The sequence below is a fragment of the Coenobita brevimanus genome, chromosome 103 (assembly GCF_032717465.1).
Source record: "Coenobita brevimanus isolate Jiangsu-jjx chromosome 103, ASM3271746v2, whole genome shotgun sequence".
Taxonomy (NCBI): domain Eukaryota; kingdom Metazoa; phylum Arthropoda; class Malacostraca; order Decapoda; family Coenobitidae; genus Coenobita; species Coenobita brevimanus.
In genome coordinates, this window is record NC_137056.1 from 8,717,189 (window position 1) to 8,729,386 (window position 12,198).

General features: G+C 41.7%; 1 protein-coding gene across 1 annotated transcript in view; it reads right to left on the bottom strand.

The window, feature by feature from the left end:
- Window positions 1-12,198, bottom strand: part of Ufsp1 (UFM1 specific peptidase 1) — a 112,321-nt gene that overhangs the window by 53,004 nt on the left and 47,119 nt on the right. Inside the window, exons 4-5 of the mRNA XM_080285012.1 lie at window positions 7,867-8,076; window positions 289-483 (exon numbers count right to left, since the gene is read on the bottom strand). Of these exons, the coding sequence (XP_080141138.1) occupies window positions 334-483; window positions 7,867-8,076 (360 nt within the window). The 3' untranslated portion in view covers window positions 289-333. The remainder of the gene's footprint in view (window positions 1-288; window positions 484-7,866; window positions 8,077-12,198) is intronic.

Consider the following 12,198-nt stretch of genomic DNA (forward strand, 5'->3'; position numbering starts at 1 on the left):
TTCTTTGACCTGGGTAAGTTCTGAGGAATTAAGGCTCTTTGGTGCAATGACATTTTATTTAATTTTATTCCTGTTACCAACAAATGATTTTACTGAACTTAGACCACACCTCTTTTAGTGAAGGGGTCAGTGAAGGCTACATCTCATTCCTGCCACTCAAAACGGCTCTAAAAACATGGTGACAAAAATACAATATAAAATATGTCATCACACTGAAGTGGTTGAGCTGAGGAAAACATTAAGAATATGTACCTTCAATTTACACCACTGTACCAATAAATATCATACCTTCAAAGTGATGAACTTCAGCAACAGTGAAAAATGTGTTCATTATCACTTTCCTCCCATCTCCACCACAGTGAGCTGAGGAAGGCACAAGTTGTAGAAAGAACCCTGTACAAAATCCGAGAGTGGCTGCCATTTTACCCACTCTTTTTGCTGGAGTGATTTCTTGCTGGCTGCCACACCCCAAAAATGAGGATCCTGGAGGGGAAAAAAAAAAAAAAAAATCATCCTCATCCTCATAATTATTATCATCATCCCCCTAACTTTTTATTCCCACCCAAAAAATGATGTGATGTTGAATCCAAAGGCAAAAAAAAGTACAAAAATTCAATGGTAAAAAAAAACACCCAGTGAAATGTACCAAATGCGTCTGATTAGAATTATAGGAACAACAGATGCAAAACCAGAAATAAAGATGATGACCCAATAAATCAAGCCTGTGAAATTCTTGCTCCAAATCAAAGGGGAAAAAAGTAATTACATCATATCATCATCTAATTCTGTGTTGCCCCATGAGCAGAATAGGGGCCCAAGGTTAGGCAAGTTGGTCCTGACATTTAACCCTTTAACCGCGGGTGTCATTCCAGAATGACGTTGCAAAAACTGGACCAAACCGCGGGTGTCATTCTCGAATGTTTGTGAATATTTTGAATACCCCGCGTTTTTTCCGTGCGACAATTATTTCAAGGGAGAGTAGCTATTAAGTTCTTTCACTCCAGCCGACCCCCACCTCCCTCTTCCCCCCCCTGGGGCCCCACCTCCCACCCCCTGGGCCCCCCACCCCACCCCTGACCAAGCACGCATCAGTATCTGTCCAGCTGTGTGAGTGACAACACATGTTGATGTGGCAGTGAAGTGCAGGCAATTACAGTGCCTTTTACCTGTCTCAGTGAACACAGAGTGGGTGTTTATCGTATGTGCAGTGTTCATATATGTTTATAGTATTATTATCAGAATGTGATTGGCATTTGGTAATGGTGTGTGAGCGAAAAATAGTGATTACAACACCGCTGATGTGGCAGTGAAGTGCAGGCAATTACAGTGCCTTTTACCTGCCTCAGTGAACACAGAGTGGGTGTTTATCGTATGTGCAGTGTTCATATATGTTTATAGTATTATTATCAGAATGAGGTTGGCATTTGGTAATGGTGTGTGAGCGAAAAATAGTGATTACAACACCGCTGATGTGGCAGTGAAGTGCAGGTAATTACAGTGCCTTTTACCTGCCTCAGTGAACACAGAGTGGGTGTTTATCGTATGTGCAGTGTTCATATATGTTTATAGTATTATTATCAGAATGAGGTTGGCATTTGGTAATGGTGTATGAGCGAAGGTAATGATGTGTGAGCGAAAAATAGTGATTTTACACCCCTCACTTCTAACGGCACTGCCCGTCCTGTGAAAGTCAACAAAGTCATGAAACCTACATCAATGGAAAGCTGAAGGTTAGTACTTTCTAATGGTACCTTATTTTTTTCTCTAGCTTTATTCTGTGCAGAGTTATTAAGGTTTAAAGGTTTGTTTACATTTGGCTGAAACCCCCGCGGGAGAGGACAGTCAGACCAAAACAATACCCGCAGTTAAAGGGTTAAGATGAAAGTGACCAGCCTCACTCATCCCTGAGTGCCATTATGTGAGCAATAAACCCCAAACACCCCTTGGATATAAACCTGCACAGCTCAATCCAGTTGGTGTGCCTTAATTACCCACTAAAGCACCAGGAGCCATAATTTGGATATATGGTTACCACCCAGCATAGTATATGGTTTTCTGGTGTACAGGAAGTCATTTGCCATTTGGCTTATCACTCAGTGTAGAATCACCTGTAGACAGAAGAAAGAGGAGAGAATGAAAGAAAAAAGGGGAAGGAAGGAAGAAAGAAGGAAGAGAGGAAAGGGCTGTCACTGAAGAGCAACACTACATCAAGTGAGTGTAAACACCCTGATAAACTATTTTCATACTGTCCTACTGTATCCATATACAGTACTTAACTCCTGCAGAGACAGGGTACCTCCTAAGCTAAACACAATATTCTGGCAATAACTTTTCACTCTGACAGGTCTCCCTGATGATGAATAAAAACCATATGGTTGTGGCAACAATGAAATGAAAACAGCATTATATTGATGACCTTTAAAGAGGGGTCTGCATTTCCAATAATGGGGTTACAGTACCGTAAAACAAGTACTAAAGTACCAGATTCAGGAGCTTCAGGGACTCTGGTATGGTGTGATGTGAAAGGGTGGCATGATGTATTGTGGCTCTGCTAGAGTCCCTAAAGTCTACGGGAGAAAAACAATTTGTTTTCAAGTTGTTAGTGAGAGACAGACAGACAGAACTCTCCCTAAAGATGCTCCTGCAACTAAAAAAATATCTAAAGTATTGTATAAAATCTTCTTAACTTTTCTATTGCACCGCATTCTTGAAATACTCTGAAATAATCCTTGCCTCATAGTTTCTTGGACTTTTCTCTTTTTTTTTCCCATTTACAAAGTTTCCACAATACTTGCAAGCATTGGCCTTGGTCACCTAATGGTGGCTCTCCATGCTGCTCAATTTCTAGTGGCCTCTCCATTCAGCCCCTTCTCCCTGAGATCACACTGTATGACCTCATCTCAGGTCTTTTTCAGTCTGCCTCTCACAACTCTACCCTCAAGATTCACCTCTCTCACCCTCTGCACGCTGGTGTCATCCTCCATCATTTCTACATGTCCAAACTCTTTCAATCTTCTTCTCATCACAACAATAATACATTCAAGTCCCATCCTTCCTCTCAACTCTTCATTTGCAAGCCTAACCCCCCATCCCAGGCCTGTCATTCAAGGATGCACAACACATCCACCTAATCATTATCTCTATATCTAAGGCAATGAATATCTTCCTCCTTTACTGCCCAGGTCTCACTACTATACAGCATTACACTCCTAACACATGCTGCATACAAGGACTGCAAGCCTTCTCAACTTCAAGAGGGACAACAGCTCCCTGACCTTCCAACCACTCCTTATTCCTGCCACCAAGCTACCTCCAGCCCCACCTCCAGCATGTATCATATCCCCCAGAAAACAAAACTCCTCCACACACTCAAGACTCTGCAGCTAAATTAATCCTTACTCACCTCTCTGTCTCTGTACACCCTCCCCTACACACTAGACACACAAAATCAGCATAATTTTGTAGACTACGTCTAACAACCACTAAATCTCTTGTCATCATCATCATCATCATCATCATCATCAACCAGACCTCTTTTCCCATCCTAGGGCAAGGTGAGGAGTAGCAATGTCCAGACAGCCCAAATCTGCCCAATCCAATGGGCCACACTTCAATTCACTTAACATTCAAGTCCCTGGAATCCTGGCTCTATCTTATACACCAAAAACATTCACCATGTTTTGTAGCTTCACATAAATGTATCTGACAGAATCAATCTCTTGTGCACTCACTTATCACAAACAATGAATAAGATGGAGTTACTTCCCACACTCTTGCAGCAAACTGCACATGGCTACAATATCTCTCCTCTGATAGCACTGCCAGCTGTCAGTGATTTTTTTTTTTTTAACAACCTTTCCAAATGAGCTTTGCAGAATCACTGGAAATCTGTGCCTGATGCCAGTTTAAGAGTTTGAAGATTGGTTTTGCTTACACAGCAGGTTTATTGGTCCAAGTTCAAGGCTAAGACAGAATGTAGTTATGGGGAACATTCAATGATCAAGTAAACAAATATTACAGCACTGTTAGGAAATATTTACCGATATTCTGATTGATAAAAACACCAACTGAATAACTTATTGGTGAACAAATATGTCACAAAACTTTTATTTAAATATTAACTATAACTTTAAGCTGAAGCCAAAGTCACTGCAAGGGTTAGAAGGCACACCTAACTTCTCTAAACATTTGAATAGGCTGCGGCCTTGCCGTATTATATATTATAGTTTAGGCAGACTTGGCCCTCAGATGATCAACAGAACTGACATGAGGTCCCGTGAAAGGAATGAGTTCGACACCACTGAGCTAAGGTTGTGGATCAGAATGATCTGCCTGATGAACGGTTTGAAAACCTGCTGATCGTTGATATCACAGCGATCCTTGAACTGGCTGAATAAGGGAATTTTCAGGCCAGAGGAGGAGAAGAACGTGTCAAACACCCCGATGAAGAGAAGCTTGTGGATGTGGTGGCGGCATGCAATGAAAAGGAGTGGTTTCCCAGTGGCGTTCTGGATGATGGTGCAAGCCTCGCTGTGGACAACCATACTGCTTGCAGTAATATCAAAGCTGAGGACGGCCACCCAGTCTTCTACTTGCGACCACTGGTTCACGATGTCCAATAACACTCTTCCCATCGCCTCTCCCATCCCAGGGCTCAGTTTCAGGATAGCCAGTAGCTTCTCAATTTGACCTGCACTGATCACAATGATGGGTAGTTGAACAAACGATTTCCCATTAGAGGCAAAACATGCAGGCCTTGCAAGGTTGGATAGCAACAAGCAGTTGTGCTCATAGTTTGCGTGAAGTCATTGCCCGTGAAATGGAACTCAATTAGCATGTTTGCATTCACCAAGCACAAAATTCAAAATTTTGAAACACCCTAATGTTGATGGCCTCAGCAAAAAAATCATCAGAAATAGAACAATTCCTTCATAATGACAACATATACACAGCACACCTACAAGAAATAAAAGACACACACACACACACACACACACACACACACACACACACACAGAACATACCCCACAAACTGGACACTACTCACACATTCATTTACGCAGAAATGAGGGCCAAGGAGGAGGCCTCATTACATACAATTACTCGTACCCATCAATCCTTTACAAAGACACAACACAAACTATACAATCACATCTCATGAATGACAAAACATTAGAAATAGTCAATCAGTGTCCAATCTAGTCGCAAACAAGAAATCAACAATTTTAACATTTACATTCCCCCTGACACTTTTCATGCTACACCAGTGCAATATAACCTGCAGCTCCTCCACCTAACACAGACACCTAACACCTCACTCTTATCACTGTTGGTGACTTAACGATAAAAAAAAAAACTGCCTGATGCGAACACAATCAAACAACCACCAAGGCCTCAACATCGCTTCACAGTTCAACAACATTTACATTTTCAATGACAACTCACAATACACCCTCATCCCACACCAGGTAAATCACACACCCCTCCTCCTCAGACATTACATTCTGTCTGCCAACATTTTCACTCAATGGCACTTGGTGAATGGAACCTAAACTTGCTACAAATCATCTCCCTATCATTAGCACTAAAGAAACAGAATCCAAACCAGAATAATCACGCCTCACACACACAAACTACAAGAAAACAGACTGGACAAAATTCACTGAAGAAATAGAACACAGTCCATTCGCTTTCCATGTGAGAATTTGGGCAGTAGGAGACCTAGCTTTCTAGAAATTTCGCACATTACAAATAACAAACCTCACAGGGAAAAATTCTAATTGGTGGGGCAGCAGCCTCAAAAGGCACTCCTTTAGCCCCTAGTCTGTCATTTTGCCTATGTATTATGAGACATTACAGTAAACACATGTACACAATAAGCATAACCCACACAATGGTCCCTTACCTTAAAATCTACGCAGGAAAAGCTTAGTTTACTTGAAGAGATGGGGTTCCGAGGCAGGGCGAGACAGTTACAGTGTCCCAGCACCCTCCACAATGCCCGACTCCAGCACTCCACCACCACCACCACCACCGCCAACACGCTCCACATCAGTCATGTACCCCTCAATGTCCATGGCAGACACTACAGATGCACCATCATTGTCATGCTCGGCTGATGTTGAGAGCCCTGGATCTTTTTGTTGTGATGGAGTAAAGAAGGTGGTGATCAGAGTCTGATGCCTTCGGTTCACTTACTCGGCAAGCCTGTCTTGGTGGTAACAGTGGCTGTTTTCTATGGCATCCAGAACCTCTTGAACTCTCACTTTATGGTTTTCATTCATCGTCGCTTGATCTTTAAACTTGTCAAAGGCTGCCAGGCTTCCGCTTCTGTTTCTGATCAGTGGATCTTCACTATCCATGGCCATGGCTTGAGGTCATGACCAACGTCACTTCCTTGCGCGCTCTACAAGAGTACGTCACGTTATGCAGCACAGCACCGGATTTGCCTCACTCTGCGCCCTGATTTTGCATTTTCAAAACCAACCTGCGTACTACCAATTACAGTGAGCTCTCACATAACACGCGAATATTGTACACGGGAGGTCCCGCTTTATGAGACTTTCATGTTACAGAGCCATATGTTTACGTGTTAAAGGGTTACATGGTACCCAAGCCAGCCCCAAGTTCACCTTTCGGGGCAATTTTCAGGGATTTTTCCCAAGACATTTACCTACCTAATAATGACTTCATTACACACAAACACTGCAGGGTTCCTCATCTTGAATTGAAGAGGTTGTGGGTTTGTTGGGGGGAGGGGGAGTGGGGTTCCGAGGCTGGGCAGGACTCTTACTGGTCCCCAGGTGGCCAAAAAAAAAAGAAAAGGGCAAAGATACCACACAGCACATGTGGAGCTAAAGCATGGGAAAAGGGTAGGTTCAAGCGGGACAGGAATCCTCAGTGGACTGTGACGACACCCCGCACAGACATGTGACAGCCGTATGTCACTGGCTGATGCAACCCATGCTATGACTATCACTGCCCGCGTCATGTCTCTTCCCACCACGTTATGACCAATTTTTTCATGTAATGCCTTTTTAAACCATAATTTGAGGCCTCAGGCCGCGTAAACCACATCATTGCAGCGTAGTACGGTTTTGAAAAAATGGGCGGATTTTTTCACCCGCATTATATCTGTCATTTTCACATTTTGACCATTTCCTGGCCTAAAAAATTGCCTTCCATGTTATGTGAGGTTCGTGCACTCTGATCACACATTAAGTGAGAGCTGACTGTATTGAATTTTTTCACCCTCTCCCGCCAGTCATACTCTAGTCATTATGCATTGTAGACTCTCTCATATTAAGCGAATGGACTGTTACTCTACAGCACATTAAACAACACAGCCATCACCAACATTAACAGGCCCATAACAACATTTAACAACATCGTACTCAATGCAGACAAACACCAGATTCCACAAGGGAACAGAAGATATTAAAATCCAAACTTTACAACAGAAACTGTCTGCCTCACAAGACAACACAGATTACCACATAACTCACTTCTCCCACACCCACAAGACACCATCAGAAGGCTTTAAGAACTAAACAATAAGAAAAATGGGTAATATGGACTTATAATAGTTATGTGAGATATAAAGAGAATGTTTCATCCTTGCCATAAGTGAAGTATATCTAAGAATTTTCATCTGGCTAAAGCAGTATTACCTGATTTAGTTGAGGGATACCTTTCCTAAAGACATGATGAACTCAGGAGAGGAGGCTAAGGTTAAAGTTCATAAAGAAGGAGGAATCTTCACAAATTATGGTGAAATAAGTGTTGCTACCATATAAATTATTAACTAACCAGCTACTGTATGCCTATTTATTTAACATACAAGCAACGCTCTTTCTTTTCTCTCACCACAACAAGAAGGCAAGTCTGTGAAGGGCCTTGACAGATTCCCATGATGCCCTTGGATGATGCATCAGAATCTCCACCCATCATAATTGGAGACCCACGCTGCTTGAAGTGTTGCAGGATTGTGTCGGTGTGCTGCTGCAACTCATGACCATGATTTATGTGTAGGATTTTGCATGGGGTATTGTACAGGGTATCAAGGACATATGACACCTGCAAGGAAACAGTGTGGGTTACTCCATATACTAACTAAAATGTTATCTTTATGATGTAAGCATACTACAGTGATGCATATGTAAATAAAAACTGGGATGCTCTACTGTATGAAGGAAATCTGCTAATAACTAGGGCTTCTTTCCCAGGCTCTATCTACCTACAGCCAGAAGCCCTAATCCAATAAAAGACCATGCTTTCCCAAGAAATCTATCAATCTATCTATTGCCAAATGCCTTAATCCTGTAAGGGGTGGCCACAAACAAATTGCCTCCATGTCGCCCTGTCCCCTGCCATTTCACTGCCCTGCTCCCAGCTCACCCCCCCCCCTCTCTCATATACCTCTCCATTCCATCCCTCCATCTCATCCTTGGCCTCCCCATCCCTCTCCCCCCTTCCACCTCACTCACATACACTCTCCTCGTTAGTCTCACTCTCCATTCTCTCCACATGGCCAAACCACCTCAATGTGTTTCTCTTAACGCTTCCTATCACATCCACATCCACACCACAACGATCCTTCACTTCCCCCATTTGTCAATCTGTCTCTCCATGTGACTCCACATGCTCCTCTCAAATAACTCATTTCCACAGCCCTCACTCTTTCCTTGTGTCCTTCCAACAAGGTCCAAGCTTCACTTCCATACGTTAGAGTTGGTATCACAATACTGTCATGTAGTAACTTTTTCACTTCCATGCTCACTTCCCTGTTTCTTATCGCTGTTTCAAGGATCCAGCAACCTTTCTTCCTTTATTTATCCTTTCAAGCACTTCACCCTCTAACCTTCCATCCCTACTCATCACACTAGCCAAGTACTTAAACGCACTCACATTTTCCATTTCCTCCTCATCCAATCTCACTCTACATTCACTGACTTCACTTCTCTCGAAGACCATAACTTTACTCTTCCCTATATTCACCTTTAGATTCTGTTTCTTACATACTCTTCCAAACTAATCCACCAAGCCCTGCAGCTCCCAAGAAATACTGTACTGTAATATTTTTATTTCCATGAAAATGAGCAGATTCCCAGAATTACTTTCTTTTCCGAAGCATCGAAAATATTATAACTGAATCATACTAATACTAATATCATACTTTTCCATTTACAATTCTGGTTCATAATCCTACACTCTTATTATTGCACCTATCCCTTAAGCAACTATGGTATTGGTCATCAAGGCCAAGCCACTGTTCTAAGCTGCTGGGTTGTTGATAGCAAAACCATGAAATAGTTGAATGACTACTAGTGGTTCTTAATTCATTAACAAGAACGATGTATTTTCCTATTTGTATTTTACAGGATCTGAATACAAGACTATACAGTACTCATTTTGTCCTGTTTTCAGCACTGAGACCATCCAATTTTTCCTTGAAAGTATGGATATTCTTAGCACTTACTACACTTTTATCTAACTGGTTCCATTTAATTATACTTTTAACTGGAAAACTATATTTTCTTACATCACCAACGCACCCAGGAAGCTTTAGTTTATAAATACGTCCCCACGTTCTTTTCCTGTTCCCTATGGTATAACCATCTCTATCAACCTTTTCAGTACTACGCATCCACTTTCACATCATTATCACGTCTCCTCTGTCTCTTCTCTCCTGCAACGTGGGTAATTTCAGCCTTTGTAACCTCTCCTCATATTGAAATTCTCTAAATCTGGTATCATCTTTCAGCCACTCTCTGCACTTTCTCTAATTCACTGATATGTTGTTTAAGTGGGGAGACCACATAACTGCAGCATACTTTAATCTACGTCCTACCAATGCTGTTATCAATCTATTTAGCATATCTTCTATCTATCTACAGTCAGTTGCCATAACCCCATACGGGGTGGCCGTTTGTCTTTGAGTTGGTCATTTTAACAGGGAAAGGCACTAACCCTCCACCAACCCACATGCTGACACATAGGGTACACATATAGGTTGGTTATATGGTTACCACCCATGGCTGTAAAAGATTTCCCAGCTTACAGGAAACCATTAGGCATGTCACTCAATGCAAATCCACCTGAAAATGTAAGAAGAGTCATAAAGAGTGACTGGAATGATGGGAGAAATAAGAAGAGGGGAGGACAGGCACAAAAAAAGAATGATGAAGGTGAAGGAAGAAGTAGGCAGCACTATATCAGGTGTAGTGCTGCCTACTTCCCTCATATTTAAATGCTGTTCTTATATTAATTACAAGCCTGTATGCTCTGCTGGTTCTTATTTATATGGTTCTCTGGTGATAATCCCTGCTTTAATATTATGCCTAAAGCCTTCTCATGTGCTGCCTTGGCAATGTCTTCCATCCTCATCTTATGGTCCAATTTAGGTCTTCCCTTGCTTACATCCACCTCAATCACAGAACAATTCGTCATCATCATCAGCCATTGCACGTCCGCTGCTGAACAAAGGTCTCCCTGAACATTCTCCGCGAATTCTTCAACTGAGCCAATCTCTGCCACGTTTTGCTTGCAAACTTCTGTGTCTCATCTCCCCACCTCCTGTCTGGCTCTATTTTTTTTACTTTTTTATTTATTTATTTATTTATTTTTTTGCTACACCTACAGTCTCCTGAGTCCAGTAAGTCAGCCTCTTGCTCCAACGGTTATTCCTTATTCTTGCTCCATGGCCTGTCCACCACCATTTCTGTTCTTTTAAAATGTCTGACTTTAGTTTGCTCTCTCACTCAAGTTGATCTTTTCCTGTCTCTTAAAGATATTTCCAACACTGACCTTTCCATTGCTCTCTGTGAAATGATTAGTTGATTTTTCATCGATTTTATCAGTTTCCACGTATCACAATCATATGTCACAGCTGAGGGTGTATAAATAGAACACTTACTAATGTTAAATTCAATCTTCCAATCCTGGCTCCACCAATGTAGTTGACGCAGGTTCTCTTGGAGCTCCCTACAGCTTGTCTCACCTACAATTTTTTTCATAACTTTTGCATCATCAGCAAACAGTTATATATGACTGAACCACATTTGGCATATCACTTACATATATGTACAGTATTAGGAACATTAAAGATGGCAATCCTGCTCCCAGGAGCACAGCACATATTACTCCTTCCCATGATGAAAACTTATCTAATAATCTAGTTCTCAATTGTGAGCCAGTAAGGCAACTTCTCATCCACCTCACTAAATCACCTTCAATATCACCAATATTTTTTTAGTTCCATTTCCACCTCTCATGTGGTATCAAATGCCTTCCTGAAGCTGAAATAGATACAATAATCATCATCATCATCATCCGGACCTCTTTTCCCACCCTACGACAGGGTGAGGAGAAGCAACGTCCTGACAGCCCAAATTTGCCCAATCCTATGGGTCATGCTTCCATTCCCTCACCATTCAAGCCCCCGGAATCCTGGCTCTATCTGATATGCCAAAAACATTTACCATGTTCTGTAGCTTCACATAAATGTATTCAATAGAGCCAATCATACAATAACAATAATACACTAATAATAATAAAAATAATAATAAGTTTATTTGGTTAGGCATATACAATCAAAGTGGCACCTTAAACATTGAAACAAGTGTTTATAGGTACCAGCCATGCCTGAAACCAACCCAGGATAACCCAATAAGGCCGCTGGAGCGTATTTCAGTTGGGGTCCTTCTTATGGGATCAGGATAAGCTGGCGCAAGGGGGGTTAGTCATCCTTATTCTAAAGGTAATCTTAGCTTAACTTATATCAATTAGCAAGCACAAGAATACAATAAATAAAGAATATTAGTTTGCTGGTAACATACTTAAAACTAACATTGACTTGAAAGTGTCTAGTAGTACAAAGATACATCAGCATCTCTAATAGAGGCTTCCTGTTGAAGGTATCTTTTCAGATTCTTCTTGAATGAATGAGGGCTTCTGCTTGCTTTTATACTGTGAGACAAACTGTTCCCATCTTTGGCTGCTCCACAAAAGAATGTGCCCACTTCCTGACCTCTATTGCTTGGTGCATTAAAATTTAAAATTCTGCCTCTTGTACCATGGCAGGCACAAACCCTAGATTTTACAAAATTTTCCCTTAGATATCCAGGAGCAACATTGTAATCACTGTAATACATTTTATAACCACTGTGTGGTCTCAGTTGTTTAGCCCTATCCGCCAAC